Here is a 16,149-nt window from a genome sequence, read left to right as displayed (position 1 = left end):
TGTCCTCATATCCATCCCTGCCAGCAATGTGCTACTTTTGCCATTTCCCCCATATCTTTTACTTTCTTTTGGCCGCCATCTTTAGTAGGACAAGAGTACCCTGTGACATCGGAGTCTCCACCTCCCTGCCTCTTGCGCAGTCACTGTATAAACTACCCCGCCATGAAAGTCACTTAAGACCTTTTACCCTGGGTGGCAGCACAACTATTAACTTGCCTTTTGTTATGCCAATATCTTGTATCATCCACTCCCACCTCTCCCAAACCAGGTTTGTGGGGGAATATTCTGCTAATTTTGGGCATTCCGCTTTGCACCCTGTTACACAAGGCCATTCAGTGCAACAGTATTTGCAATAGCAAAAGTGTGAAAAAACCCATATATTATTTTTTAAAAAATGATTTATTTCTATATTCGTATGATTCAACATTATGCATATAGTATCAATCATACATTTGAACTTAAGAAATAGGAAAATGTTTATGATATAGATGGAAAAACAGTATAAAATACAGTATATTCAAATCTTTGAAAATAAGTTTGTAAAGAGACAAGCATATGTATGCATCAGGAAACTACTGGAAGGAGCTATTTGAAAATGGTAGCATTTGTTATTTGGGTGATGGTTAAATTATGTGAGTGAAAAAATTACTGTCCTGGCCATGTGTGTCTCAGTTGGTTGGAGTGTAGTCCTGTAACACAAAGGTTGCCAGTTTGATTCCTGGTCAGGGCACATGCCTAGGTTATGGATTTGATTCCTAGTTGGGACATGTGCAGGAGGCAGCTGATTAATGTTTCTCTTTCTCTCTGTATTTCTCTTTCCCCGACTTCCCCTTCCTTCTTCCCTCCCCTCCCCTCTTGGAGTGAGAATAAAATAAACCTTTAAAAAAAAAATCTTTGTTCTATATTATGTACCAAAATGTTACATTATTTTAATTTATGTGACATACCTGTCCATATTACTGTTTTCACTCATGTGATATCAGTAAAAAATTATGTAGCTATTGGGTTTTGTTGATTTAACATAAACTCTTACAGATATTTGAGAAGATGCAATAAGAACATACTAATAATAGCTGTGGCATTGGGGTAACAAAATATATAAGCTATTTTAATCCCCAAAGTCTACTCTATTACAAAGGAATTTCATTTCAATGAAGTATAATAGGGTAATTATTAGGCAGATGAATAACCTGTAGTCTCATTTATTAGCATTTTGTGTTTTTTTCTTTTCAGGCGCATATTAAATTTCCTATTGACTACCCATATTCACCACCTACCTTCAGATTCTTGACCAAAATGTGGCACCCCAACATTTATGAGGTAAGAGACATCTATCATAAATTTCTCTGAAGATTTGTTATTTTAGATACAATTTTTTAATGCTATAGTACAAAGGACTTGTTATGACTTCCCACTTTTAGTTAATAATCCAAAATTAAGGGTAGTTTTATAATACCAATGTATAGTTAATTTAAGATTGAGGCCTTAGATCTTTGCTGCTCATTGCTAAGATTATAATGCCTATGTGTTAACATTTGCATTTTTAAAATTTAGTAGATAAAGTCATACAAATTTATTTGTATACCTGTCCTATAGCTTCACAGCAGGGGTCACCTGTTGCTATGAACAGAGATTCAGCTTTTTGGGGGATTTATCCTACTATATTTGGACTGCCCTCCTTTCAGGAGTTGCTGCAGAGCAGTTGAGAGCCCCTTTTGGAATAAATCTAAGGTGAGGTCCTTTCCCTGGACAAGTTCCACGTACCTGTGGAAATCATTTCCAGTTTTGTGGATGAAATTTACCCAGCTTTGTGCTAATTTGTAAGGATGCTAGAATGATGTATTATATTTCTCAGAATATTATTTAAGGGCCCACTAAATATCCTTTCAGTTCAGTCGTTTACCTTTCTGTAATTCTTTTCATTGCAGTAGGGCTCTGAAGTGGTATCATTTTATTGTAGTTATGACCAAAGCATTAAATTTGCTTTAAAAATTTTTTTTTTAAATTTAATGTTTATTGTATTTTTATTTTTAGAGGGGGGGAAGAGAGGGAGAGAAGCATCGATGTATGAGAGAAATACCTGTCAGTTGCCTCTTACGCACCTCCAACCGGGGACCTGGCCTGCAATCCCAGGCATGTGCCCTGACTGGGAATTGAGCTGGCGACCTTCAGTTTGCATGATGATGCCTAACCCACTGAGTCACACCAGTCAGAGCGAAATTTGCTTTTAAAAAGTTATAGCCTTAGTCATATAGTGCCATTTTTTGGCTTGGTGGATGTTGGGAAATACTTTTGCTTCAGAAACAGTTATATAGGCTTTAAAATGCTTGCAGGCGAGAAATGGAGAACTCTCTTTATTTGGGGTCCTGAATTTGGATCTCAGTCTGTATAAATTAGTGTGCTGGAACATCTTTACTGTTTTTCACAACCTTTTTCTATAAAGTGTTACCTTCATTCTTCTTTTCTTCTTAAAACATTACAGACTGGTGTTCAAAAGGTGACAGGTAGTCATATTTTAGAAATAAAGCTCCTAAAATATATTTTTCTTTAGTTATCTTCAGTATTTGACATAACCACAATACAAATAAAGAGTAGTGAATACCTTATACTATTCTATATAACAAAGTTATCCTGTTATAGAAGAGAGATCATAGAAATAATTCTGTGTTTGTTTGATAAGTTCAAACTGGATTCAATACACATAGAAATATTTTCGTGCTCCTGTCCATTTAATAATCAAAAGTTCTTGCTTTCAAAACTATGGAGTATATCTAGATTTTAGGTAGCAAGAGAGAATTACAAAGACTCAAGCTTTTGTCTTGCTATAGAGAACTAATTCACCTTATATATACTTACTTGTTTCCATCTGTTTTCTAATTCTCAAACTCCTCTCAAAAAAGAAAGAAATAGAAACCAGAATAAAGGATTCGGAGTTCTGAAGAAGGAAAGTGTGTAGGTAGATAAACCCCCCTTTTCACTGTTTTTTACTACTTAAGTGTGGGTTGTTTAGTTCTGTGTCATGAGTTAGCATTGCATCATTATGTTTAAAAATATTTTTAATATTTATAATAAAAATTCAACAATAAAATACTGCATGCGTATCTTATAAATATTGTTGGTTTCTGTGCCTTAGATGTTTTGTTTTAAAATAAGTGATAAGTGATAGTTAGGAATTAAATTTGATGTAGTCCTTTTGAATCATAAGGGACTCTTTTCATATTATTTACCTTTTCTACATTCTGGAAATGTTCATTAAAATTGAATTTTTTGAGGGCCCATGCCAGTATTTGTGTTTTTTAGAGATTATTGGGGCCCATGGTTCTTGGCCAAAAAGATACTCTTGGAAGTTGATTTCTGCTCACCTACCTATGTTAGAAACACAGTGGATTTCAATGTCCAATTGCTCTAGTCACCAAAATGTTTATTGCAGAGTTATTTATGCCTAGGGAGGAAAGGGGGGAACAATGATAATAACAACAACAAAACAAAAATAAAAAAAACAAATGCCTACTTGAATTACAAAATATGGGAATTGATGAAGAGTTTTTGGTATATTAACTCAATGAGTACTAACAATAAATATTATAGACTATTACTGATCAAACATAGAGTTAAATTATGTCAAGTTTTAAAAATTACAAGAACTTTGGCTAGTTTTAAATATATCCACAGACACATAACTACAGCCCAAAAAGTTAAAACTACTGCTGTGTTATATGAGCGAATTTAATTATTTTAACATTTCCTTTATCATTGCCATGTTTGTGAAATTTATGAATATCGGGAATATTGGAGAACAAAAGAAATTCAATAAGAACTTGTCATCAGTGATTGTACTGCACAATCTACTCCTTTCTCCCTTTTTGTAATATGTTGAGTGAACTAAAAAAAATATTTTCCTGGTTACATGTTGTGTTCAGAAATAGACAACCATCTAGAACCTCATTTGCTTCACAAATCATGTTAATACATGAGGTTTTCGTGCACATTTTCTTCACTATGAACGTGACAGTTATGGCAACTCAGGCCCACTGCTCTTTAATATTTACTTAAAAAAACTTAATATTTATTGAAAAACTTTTTACAGTAGACTGATTTTTACAGTAGTTTTAGGTTTACCATAAGATTGAAAAGTACATAGAAGTATTTAGTATTTGATCTGTTTAGCACTAGTGAGTTGTAGAACATAGTGTGGAGTTTTATTTTATTTATTTATTAAAGTTTTATTTATTGATTTTGAGAGAGAGAGAGAATCATTGATTTGTTCCACTTAATTTATGAATTCATTGGTTGATTGCTTATATGTGCCCTGGCTGGGGACTGAACCCTCAGCCTTGGTATGTTGGGATGTTGCTCTAGCCATCTGAGCTACCTGGCCAGAGCCTAGAGCTTTATTTTTTTAAATATTTTTTTCTAGAACTTTATTTTTTTTAAATAATGATTTTGAATGTTTTTTGAAGTAGCATACAAATCACTTTTTCTGTACAGTGTTCACAAACAAATGCCATTAAATAAAGGTTACAGTAAGATACGATATTTTAGGCTGCTTGGTAGCTGATAGGAAAATATTTTGCTATTTCACTTAAGGCAGTTCTGAAGAGTTATTTTTGATTCTAGACTCAGATGATTCTCAAAACATTATACTAATCTCTATAGTGACCAATATTGTAATGATGTACCAGTTTGGCTACTATTCCGCTATCATTAAGGCATGGTATTTTTTTAATGTTCTTTTAATAATGATTAAAAATAGACCCTACATGTTGTCTTAGTCATCTTGGACTGCTATAACAAAATACCATAGGTGGGGTGGCTTAAATAGCAGAAATTTATTTTCTTGTAGTTTAGGAAGCTAGATGTCCAAGATCAAGGTGCCAGCACGGTTGATTTTTGGTGATTACTCTCCTCCTGGCTTACTTCCATGTCCTCATGTGGCTTGAGCGGGGAGAGAGCGAGAGCGCGTGAGGGAGAGAGTGCGCGCGCTAGCTCTTTGGTGTCTCCTACAAGTTTTTAAAAAGTCTTTTGCCAAGTCTTCAGAACCATTGCTCTTTGAAGTAATAAAATTTAGGCTATATAAATGGTGACTGGCCTAATTATACAGTTTATGATCTTTGTAGTTATTTAAATGGGTGGTAGGCCATTAGGAGTAAAATGGATAAGACCAATAATCAGCTTTTCAGAAACTGAACTGGATGTAGCAAGAGGTCCTGTATAGTAAATCCATAATTATAAATTATATATGAGGTCTGTCAAGAAAGTATCCAGCCATGTAATACGAAAAGTAGAGACATTTAATGAATAAGATACAAGAAACATAGAACAATGATGCCTCAGTCCCCTTTAATTTAGGCACCTTGGGACCTCACGCAGTTTTCCCAGTCACTGACATCAGCTTCCTTGTATTTTCCTGAAGCTCTTCAGTGGTCTGAAATCTCTTTCCTTTCAAAGGTGATTTTAGTTTTGGGAAAATCCAGAAGTTGCAGGGCACCAAATCTGGACTGTAGTGGGCCCAAGTAACCTGAGTGATTTGATGTTTTACCAAAAAACTCTGCATGAGACATGATGCATGAGCGGGTGTGGTCTTGTAATGAAGCTGCCAATCACCAGTTGCACATAGCTGCAGTCTTCTAAAACATCCTAGTAGTTTCCCCAGAGGAGTGTTTAAGCTTAACACAATATTTGATGTAGATTGGTTGCTCTACTAGCTCAGTTATTTTGAATGCCATGGCCATTCAACCGTGATTACCACCCCCACTAACTAGTACAGTGAAGTTGTCATCGGTCACACACGCGCATTCCAGTCCACTCTCCTTGGCTGCCAGGTTACGTCAACATCGCCCAAACGGTTCTCATTATATTAACAATTGGACTTTTTTCAGACAGGCCTCTGATATATTTTTAATTTTTAAAAATTTATTTATTTTTAGAGATGGGGAAGTGGGAGAGAGAAACATCAGTGTGTGAAAGAAACACCAATTGTTGCCTCTGTACTCACCCTGATGGGGGACAGAACCTGCGACCTAGGCATGTGCCCTGATTGGGGATTTAACTGGTGACCTTTTGCTTTGTGGGATGATGCCCAACCAAGTCACATCAGTCAGGGCAGTCATGATACTTTTAAAATTCAGTGAAAAATAGTTAAACTTGATCTTGACTTTATTCTAGAAATGTTAGTTTTAATAATTATGTGGAGATACGTAATGCTCAAGTTACAGATTGTTAAATTACACCAAAAAGACCAGATAAAAGTAAGTGTACTGTATTTGTTGGGGTTCTCCAGAATAATAAAACCAATAGGATAGAGATATATATGAGGAAATTTATTAAAGGAATTGGGTCACGTGGTTATGAAGTCTTGATAAATTCCACCGTCTGCCCATGAAAGTCAGAGGTATAATTCAGTCTCATTCCAAAGGTCTGAGAACCATGGGGAGCTAATGGTGTAACTCCCAGGCCAAGCTGAAGGGCCTGACACCTGGGTAGCTGCTTGTGTTACGTCCCAGAGTCCCAAGGCCAGAGAACCAGGAGTTCTGATGTCCCAGGTCAGAAGGAGAGAGGGAATTTGTTCTGCCTCCACCTTTTTCTTCTGTTCAGGTCCTCAGTGGATTGGATGATTTCTGCCACCTTGGTAAAGGTAGATCTTCTTGGCTCAGTGTACTGATTCAAATACTAATCTCTTTCAAAAACAGCCTCACAGACACACCCAGAAAACAATGTTTTACCAGCTATCTTAGCATCCCTTACCAAGTTGACATGTAATTAATCTTCACAGATACCTGTCTTTTTTCTACCATTTCTCTCATACAGAAAAACATATGGTTTTTCTATACTCTGCACATCATTATGTTCATAGGGGGTGTATTTTGACTGTAAGTACATTTGACTCTTGAAATAGCAAGATGTTTTATATTAAGGGCTTACTCCCTTCTTATTTGATAGCAATAAAATTTTTTTCAGATAGTAAAACAAATGGTAGCTTTAGTTGGTTCTGGTTCTTCTCCTTTGATCATCCAACATATATTTCTTTCTCTTTGATTATTGTTATTCTCTTCTTTGTTTAGTGGAATTAGCTCATAGAGCTCCTGTGTGGTATTTCTTTGAATTCTCAGTTTATTTTAATGGTTATTCTACCCAAGAATCAAATAATGAAGCCACAGAAATCACAATAGAATTGATTATGAAGTTTTAATACTGCATTTTCTGATTTTGCAAGCCTAGCACAAACTGCATAACTTCATTATTTTAAATTCATTTCATATGACTTTTATTTTTTCCTTTTTATTGAATTTATTGTTGTGACACTGATCAACACATTTTACAGGTTTCAGGTGCACAGTTCTACAACACATAATCTGTACACTGTATTGTATGTTTACCACCCCAATTCAGGTCTCCATCTATCACCATTTATTCCCCACCACCTTCCTCCACCTCCTTCTTCCCGCTTCCTCCTGGCAGTTTTGACACTGTTGTCCTTGTCCATGAGTTCTTTGTCTTTTTCTTCTGTTTTTGCTCATAAATAGTTTTTATTAAAATGCTTTGATTTCACTGTCTAGGAGTTTTGAAAAGCATACTAAAAATACTAAGTTTAAATTCACTTTAAAAAAATTACTTTGAAATAATTTTAGACTTAAAAAGTTTCCAAAAAGTACAGAAAGTTTTTACATTTTATTTACTCAGATTCCTCTAATGTTAATGTCTTAAACAACAATGGCACTTTTACCAAAACTTTTATGTAAACTGTAGACTCTATTTGGAATAAAGTGTGGAATGGAAAACTTAAAAGATATATTACTTGTCCTTAGCTGCTCTTTATTCTAGGTGAGGCAAACTCTTTTTGTATTGTGTTGTTAAATAACTAGAAACAAGATGCTTGAACTCTGTAATGTTTTTTATTTTTATTTTTCGAACTTCACCCAAGGGTATGTTTATTGATTTTAGAGAGAGAAACATTGATTGGATGGTGGGGGGGATTGGTTACCTCCTGGACGCCCCTGACTGGGGATCCAACTTGCAGCAGAGGTATGTGCCCTGAACAGGCATCTAACCCATAACCTTTGGTGTATGAGACGATGTTCCACCTATAACTGAGCCACTCAGCCACGGCATGAACTCTGTAATCTTAATTCACATAAAGTTACTGGGTGCTATGTTAAGATTTTGTTATTTTATTGTGTTAATTTTTAAAAATGTGCATTTGATGAACATTTAAAATCTACATAATTTTACTCAGTCTTTAAGAAGAGATCTGAATAAATCATTTTTTCTTGGAATTCATTTAAAGATTCTTAAAATGAATATGTTTTATCAGAAACGTACAACCTAATATAGTTTATTTGATTTAGCTGCTAGCCTAAATTAACATAAATAACTTCTCTTTGGTAACTGGTAAAAATATATTTGTTTTCTTTTAATTGTTTTTATCATATAAAAAAGTCATTATTAATTGACTTGTAAAATATTCTTCTAAAAACATTAGAGAAACGTTTTGTAGCATATTTGAGTAGAACTAACAAAGTCTATGTGTGAGTTTCATCTTGGTTTATATGAACCAAAATGAGTAAGGCAGAAAGATGAAACCAGAAGATTTTGACTGATTTGGGATTGAAATTTTACCCAGTAACGGTGATTTAGTAATACACATTATTAAAGGTTTGAACTTTGTTGTACTTTTGTAGATTTAGATTTTTCTTTTGTCCTCATATTTTTTTTTTTGTTTAAACATTTTTTAATTAAATCAAGTTTGCTCTATGGGCGTATACATATCTTAAGGATTTAGCTATAGGTACATTGGCTGCCATTAAGAACATGCTAGTATTTAGGCCACTCAGTTTGTCCCTTTCTTTAAAGAGGTGGGGCTCTGCTTTGTAAATACTGGGTTGGCCAAAAAGTTTGTTCATAAAAAAGCTATATTTTTCATTTTCACCAATAACTTTATTGTACAACGTAGTCACCGTTTTGTTTCACTACCTTCTGCAACCTTTCAGGCAACCTCATAATTCCATCTTCCCAAAACATTTTATCTTTTTGAGCAAAGAACTGTTCCAGGATCCTTTTGCAGTCTCCCAGGGAATTGAAATTTTTTTAATTAAGAGAATTTTGTAAAGACCAAAAGAAGTGAAAATTTGAAGGTGCAATGCCTGGTGAATATGGCAGATGCATCAGAAATTCCCAGTCAAGCTGTAACAGTTTTTGCCTGGTCATCAAAGAAACATGCTCTGTTACCCTGATGGAAGATTATGCATTTTGTTAACTAATTCTGGATGCTTTTCATTGAATGTTCCTTTCAGTTGGTCTAATTGGGAGCAGTACTTGTTGGAATTAATTGTTTGGTTTTTTGGAAGGAGTGCACAGTAGAGGACTCCCTTCCAATTCCACCATTTACACAACATTACCTTCTTCGGATGAAGATCAGCATTTACTGTGGTTGGTGGTGGTGAATTTTGCTTGCTCCAGGATCTCTTCTGTTGCACATTATTGTAAAGTATCCATTCTTCATCACTTGTCACAATGTTTTAAAAATGGAATGTTTTCATTATGTTTAAGTAGAGAATTGCATGTAGAAATACAGTCAAGTGGGTTTTTTTTGGTTTTTTGTTTTTTGGTGGTGGTTTTTTTTTTTTTTTGCTTAATTTATGTGGAACCCAAATACCAAAGCGATTAACATAAGTAAGGTAGTTCAAATGATTTTCAGTGCTTGATTTGGATATTTTGAGTATGTTGGCTATCACCTGTATGATGTAACATTCATTTTTCTCAGTTAATATCTCAATTTGATCTCTGTCAACTTCAGTTGGTCTACCTGACTGTGGGACATCATCTAGAGAGAAATCTCCAGGACAAAACTTAGCAAACCACTTTTGACACATTCAATCAGTCACAGCACCTTCTCCATACACTACACAAGTCTTCTGTTTCAGTTGGCGGTTTTACCTTTCTTGACATAATAAAGCATAATATGCCAAAAACATTGCATATTTTCTTCCATCTTCAATATTAAAATCAATACACAAAAATTAACCAATTTTGGTGTTTCTTTTTAATGCACACTGATACGACACATATCACAATACAATCTAAGAAAATAGTTTCAAATGAAATTAAAGGCCAGTATGCACTATTAAAGCCATCTTATGGGAAAAAAATGAACGAGCCTTTTGGCCAGCCCAGTAATTTGTGCCAGGCAGGATTTAATGTTTATTTTTGTAATTATGTACATGGATTTGCAGATCTTCTGCATTGTAACTGTAAGATATGGGGAAGAAGTTTCTCTAGGCAGTGATGTGCTCAAATTTGGCTGCATATCAGAATCATGTAGTGATGTTAAAAATAACACTAAAGATTTCAGTTTAATTGGATTTGGATGGAGCCAAGGCTAAATAGCCTTCATTTTACATTATAGAACTGCATTTCTGGAGGCCTAGAGCTTTCCCATTATCATTATCATCTTCTTCCCCTACTCCTCTTCCTTTTCCGCTTCCTCCTCCTCCTCCTCCTCCTCCTCCTCCTCCTCCTCCTCCTCATTCCCCGCTCCCCCCCCCCCTTTTAAATCCTCACCTGAGGACATGTTTTATTGATTTTTAGGGAGGGAGGGAGGAAGAGAGAGAAAGAAACATGGATCTGTTGCCTCCTGCTTGTGCCCTGATGGGATCAAACCCCAACCTTTTGGTGCATGGGACTGACGCTCCAGCTAACTCCGTCATTAGCCAGGGCTCTTCCAGTGGCATTTAATATAGTCCTGTAGTTGTGCAACTGCCACCTCTGTATGGTATTTCTATCTCTCCAGTGTAAAACACCTTACCCTTTAAGCAATTTCTCCCTATTTCCATTTTTCTCTAGTCTCTGACGACCATCAGTCAGCTCTCTGTCTCTATTTAATCTCTTCTGGATATTTCATATAAATGGAATCATATAAAGGACACCTGTGACTTTTTGTGTATGGTGTTCACTTACCATGTTTTGGAGGTTGACCCATGTAGCATATATCAACACTATTCCTCTTTATTGCCAAATAATATTCCGTTGTGTCTGTGTGTGTATCACAGTTTGTTTATCCATTCATTTGTTGATGAGAATTTGATTTGTCCCCACCTTTTGGATATGCAATTAGTGCTGCTATGACCATATGTATACATGTACTTGTTTAAGTACCTTTTTCAGTTCTTTTGGTATATCCCTAGGGGTGAAATTGTGGGGATAAATGGTAATTCTATGTTTTACTTTTTGAGGAACTGCCAAACTGTCATACAGCAGATGAACCATTTCATGTTCCCCCACAATAATGTATGAGGGTTTAATGTTCTCCACATACTAACACTTGCTATTTTCCCCCTCCCTCCCTTCCTTCCTTTTCTTTCCCTCCCCTCCCCTCCCCTCTGTCTTTCTCATTTTGATTTTCATTTCCCTTCATGACTAATGACGTTGAACATCTTTCTTATTTTTATTGGCCACTTACACATCTTCTTTGGAGAAATGACTGTTTAAGTCCTTTGCACAAAAGTTTTTAATTTCAATGAAGTCTAGTTTATTTTTTCTTTGCTGCTTATATTTTTGATGTCTTATCTAATCTGTTACCAAATTCAAGGTCTTGAAGATTTACCGCTGTTTTGTTAAAAGAGTTTTACAATTTTTGCTCTTAAATCTTTGTTCCATTTGAGTTAATTTTGCATGTGGTGTTTGATAGGAGCCCAGTTTCATTTTTTTGTTTTTAAAAATCCAGTTGTCCCAGCAGCATTTGTTGAAGAGACTGTTATTTCCCCATTGAATGGACTTAGCACCCTTGTCAAAAACCTATTGACTATAGACATATAGGCATATTTATGGACTTTCAGTTCTATTTCTTTGGTCTATATGTCTACCACTGTGCCAGTTCTCAATTGTCTTGTTGACTATAGCTTTGAGTTAGTTTTGAAATCAGGAAGTGGGAGTCCTCTCACTTTATTACTCTTTTTCAAGTTCTTTTAGCTATTGTGGGTCCCTTAAATTTCCGTATAAATTTTAGGATCAGTTTTTCAGTTTCTGCAAAAAGGGGTGTGTTCAGTCTGTAACATGAAATTGGAGAATGTTGTCATCTTAACATTAAATCTTCCTACCCGTGAACACAGGATGTTCTATTTATTTAGGTCTTCTTTAATTTCTTTGAGCAATGTTTTGTAATATTCTCTGTACAAGCCCTTAACATCTTTGGTTAGATTTCTTCCTAGGTATATTTTAATCTTTTAATTGCTGTTGCAAATGGAATTGTTTTCTTAATATCCTTTTTAGGATATTCATTGCTGGTGTATAGAAAAAGAACTGACTTTTGAGTATTGATCTTGTATCCTGCAATTTTGCTGAATTTGTTTTATTAGCTCTACTTGTTTATTGGTAGCTTTGTTGTGAATTTTTGGAATTTTTTTGTCATTTGAATATGAAAATGGTTTTATTTCTTCCTTTCCAATTTGTATGCCTTTTATTTTTCATTCAAACTAGGTTCTTCACTACTTGGATAAGTAGAATAATGGTTCCTCGGAGATGTCCATTCCTACTTCCTGGAATTTGTATATATTGAGTTACATATTATAGAGGAATCAAGTTTGCTAATCAGTTGACTTTAAAACAAAGAAATTATTCTGAATTATCCAAGTGGGCCCAGTATAATTACAAATGAGAGTGAGAGGAGACGTGACTTTGAAAAGAAGTTCCATAGAAATACAGTAGTGCTTGCTTTGAGGATAAGAGGAAGGGTGCCAAGAGCCAAGGAATATGGGTGGCCATTTAAAGCTAGAAAGGACAAGGAAAGGGATTCTTAATGCCTACAGGAAGGAATGCATTGCTGCTAGCACATTGACTTTAGCTCTGTGAGAGCAGTGTCAGACTTTGACTTAAAAAACTGAAAAATATAAATTTGTGTTATTTCAGGCCACTGATTTTGTGGTAATTCCTTACAATAGCAGTACAAAGCAAATACAACTACCCAAGCATATTTTATCCAGTCTTTTATGATATTAGTTTATTTCTACAAGCAAACTCATGTCCAAATTTCCTTTGGGTTGTTTAAAATTGTACTGATTATTTAGGGCCCATGTCAAAGGTTCCTCAGCCACTAAGGCTTTTATTCTTCCATCCACCTCTTAGATGTCTGCTGTCCAAATACACCTCGTTTCGTATAGTTTCTGTCATGCTTTTTTTTTTTACCTTTCTCATGGCATCTAACAATAATAGAGGTTTCTTAAAAAAAGAAAGAGGTTTTATTTTTATAGAGAAGGGAAGGCAGGGAGAAAAATAGGGAAAGAAACATTGATATGAGAGAGAGAAACATCAATTGGCTGCTTCACGTATGTGCCCTAAGGGGGACCCAACCCACAACGCATGCATGTTCCCCGACCTGGAATTGAACCAGCTTTGTGGTATGATGCCCAACCAACTGAGCCATACCAGTCACAGCTAACAATAATAGAGTTTTAGAATGTATTATTTGGTATTGGTCTTAGTCTTTTTAAAAAGTTCTGTTGTCTTGATATGGTTGTATATTTGTGTGTGTCTAAATTTGGGTTATTAATGTAAGAATTTTGCACATCATATAGTTACACCTCTACTTTTGTGGCTGGTGTGGCCCAGTGGATTGAGCTCCAGCGTGCGAACCATACAGTTGCCAGTTTGATTCCTTGCCTGGGTTGTGGGCCAGGTCCCCGGTCAGGATGCCTACAAGAGGCATCCAATCAGTGTTTCTTACATCGATGTTTCTCTTCCTCTCTTTCTCGTGTCCTTCCCCTCTCTGTAAAAATAAATGAAATCTATTTAAATAAAAGTTTGAGTCTTTCTCATTTTAGAGACCAAGAGACAAGTGACTGTATCTAACTCAGTCTTGTCTTTTCTATTGAACAGCAGTCTCTTTTTGCATATGGTAAGCAGTCTGTGTTTGACTTAAACTAAATTCACCTGTGGATTAGGTCTTATAATTTAAATTTACAAACCAACCCTGGTTGGCACAGGCTCAGCTGATTGGAGCATCGTCCTGTGAATCTGATAGTCGCAGGTTTGATTACCAGCCAGGGCACTTGTCTGGGTTGTAGGTTCGGTCCCTGGTTGGGGCATGATCAATGTTTCTCAAGTTGATGTTTCTCTCTCTCCTCACCCCTTTCCCTACTCTATAAAATCAATAAATGTGTCCTCGGGTGAGGATAAAAAATTTTACAAACTAAAATATTAAAACTGTAGTGGTGAGTTCTTCTATCACATATACTGAAGGAGTTATAAAGTTGTTGTGAGGTGTATTTTCAGTTTATATAAGCCATACTTATTAAAACCAGTGATTGATATTAAAGGTGATTATAGTATCTCTGTGCAGATTTTAAGCAAGGACAGGGTTTCTTTTTATGTACTTTACATACGGTTTGTATCTGAAAATAGAGATATTAAGTTGCTTCCCAACACTCTTGAATCTTGATTTATCAAGTTAGTCTGTTTCTGTTTTGAAATGATTTTTTAGAAGGATGGTGTCACAGACATACAGTGTTTCTTTTTTAACTAAGAAATATATCTTGGAGATTGGTCAAAGGTAATACTTATAAAAAATGTTCAATTCTTCTTTAATATTGATTCCAAATGTGAAAAGAAAGCAGAATTGTTTTCTAATGATAAAACAAGTTTTGTAGGAAAAGAAATTTCAGTAGAACTGATGTCCCTTTTTTCCATCATATTTTTAAGTACTGAATGTGGTTTGTGTCTTGTAGAATGGAGACGTCTGCATTTCAATTCTCCATCCACCTGTGGATGACCCACAGAGTGGTGAACTGCCCTCCGAAAGGTGGAATCCTACTCAGAATGTCAGGTAAGGGGTTAATAAGAAATAATCTGGTTTTTAAGTGGTCCTCAAGAGTAGATGTTATTTTTTAACAAGTACAAATAATCCTTTGTATATTTGGTTATTTTGTCTTTCGTTAGAGATTTAAGTAGCTTGTATGCATCATTTGGAAGTCTTATTTATGGAGCAATAATGCGTATGTTACTCATTCTCTATGTTCACCTTGGAAGAAGTTTTCTAGTGTGAATTTTTCCCCTTACATTATCATCAGTTATATCTGTGACTGGGATCTCATGACTTCCGTGTTTGGATTGGTTGCTTTATTCTATGATTCTTAGTCTTTTGTTTGTTTGTTTGTTTGTTTTAAATTAATTAATTTATTTTTTTCAAATACATTTGTCTCTGCCTTCCCCCAACCACTTTCCCTTGCCCCCCTCCCCCCTCCCCCCCTCAACCTTTCCCCTTTGGTTTTGTCCATGAGTCCTTGCTATCTGTTCCTTGACTTGCCCTTCCCCCCCACCCCTCCCCCCTCCTTCTCTCTTGTCTCTGTTGGTTTCTTTTCCTTTCAGTGTTGCTGGTCTTATTTTCCTTGCATCTTTGTATTGTTGGTTAGGTTCCGCTTACAGGTGAGATCATATGGTATTTGTCTTTCGCCCCCTGGCTTATTTCACTTAGCATAATGCTCTCCAGGTCCATCCATGCTGTTGCGAAGTTTAGTAGTTCTTTTTTTCTTTCTGCTGCGTAGTATTCCATTGTGTAAATGTACCATAGTTTTTTGATCCAATCACCTACTGATGGGCATTTAGGTTGCTTCCAACACTTGGCTATTGTAAATTGTGCTGCTATGAACATTGGGGTGCATAGGTTCTTTTGAATTGGCGTTTTGGGATTCTTAGGGTATAGTCCCATCAGGGGAATCACTGGATATATAAGGCAGTTCCATTTTCAGCTTTTTGAGGCAATTCCACACTGCTTTCCACAATGGCTGCACCAGTCTGCATTCCCACCAACAGTGGACTAGGGTTCCCTTTTCTCCACAGCCTCGCCAGCCCCTGTTGTTTGTTGATCTGTTTATTATGGCCATTCTGACCGGTGTGAGGTGGTACCTCATGGTGGTTTTGATCTGCATAGAAATGCATTTTAAATCAGATTGATAGACATTTATTTTCAGTTAGTTCATGTAGCCATGAATAATTATTATATTGCTAGAATGAGGCAGAATACAGCTTAGATTTTATATGTATGTATGAATAATATGCATTATATATTAACATATATATTAGATGCAATTAGTAGGAAACCTCACTTCTACATGATAATGGAATAAATAGAGCAGTCAGACCAAGTTCTTTTAAGTCCTCTAA

At 35.6% G+C, this 16,149-nt stretch overlaps 1 protein-coding gene across 1 annotated transcript in view; it reads left to right on the top strand.

The window, feature by feature from the left end:
* UBE2R2 (ubiquitin conjugating enzyme E2 R2) overlaps window positions 1–16,149 on the top strand; it is an 86,413-nt gene that overhangs the window by 57,811 nt on the left and 12,453 nt on the right. The window contains exons 2-3 of the mRNA XM_054582914.1: window positions 1,234–1,320; window positions 14,715–14,812. Of these exons, the coding sequence (XP_054438889.1) occupies window positions 1,234–1,320; window positions 14,715–14,812 (185 nt within the window). The remainder of the gene's footprint in view (window positions 1–1,233; window positions 1,321–14,714; window positions 14,813–16,149) is intronic.

The sequence above is a fragment of the Pteronotus mesoamericanus genome, unplaced genomic scaffold (assembly GCF_021234165.1).
Source record: "Pteronotus mesoamericanus isolate MK-2021 breed Mesoamerican mustached bat unplaced genomic scaffold, CSHL_Meso_final contig_73, whole genome shotgun sequence".
In the NCBI taxonomy this organism is placed as follows: Eukaryota; Metazoa; Chordata; class Mammalia; order Chiroptera; family Mormoopidae; genus Pteronotus; species Pteronotus mesoamericanus.
The sequence above is the reverse complement of the archived record's forward strand: the minus strand, read 5'-3'. Positions and strand labels throughout refer to the sequence as shown.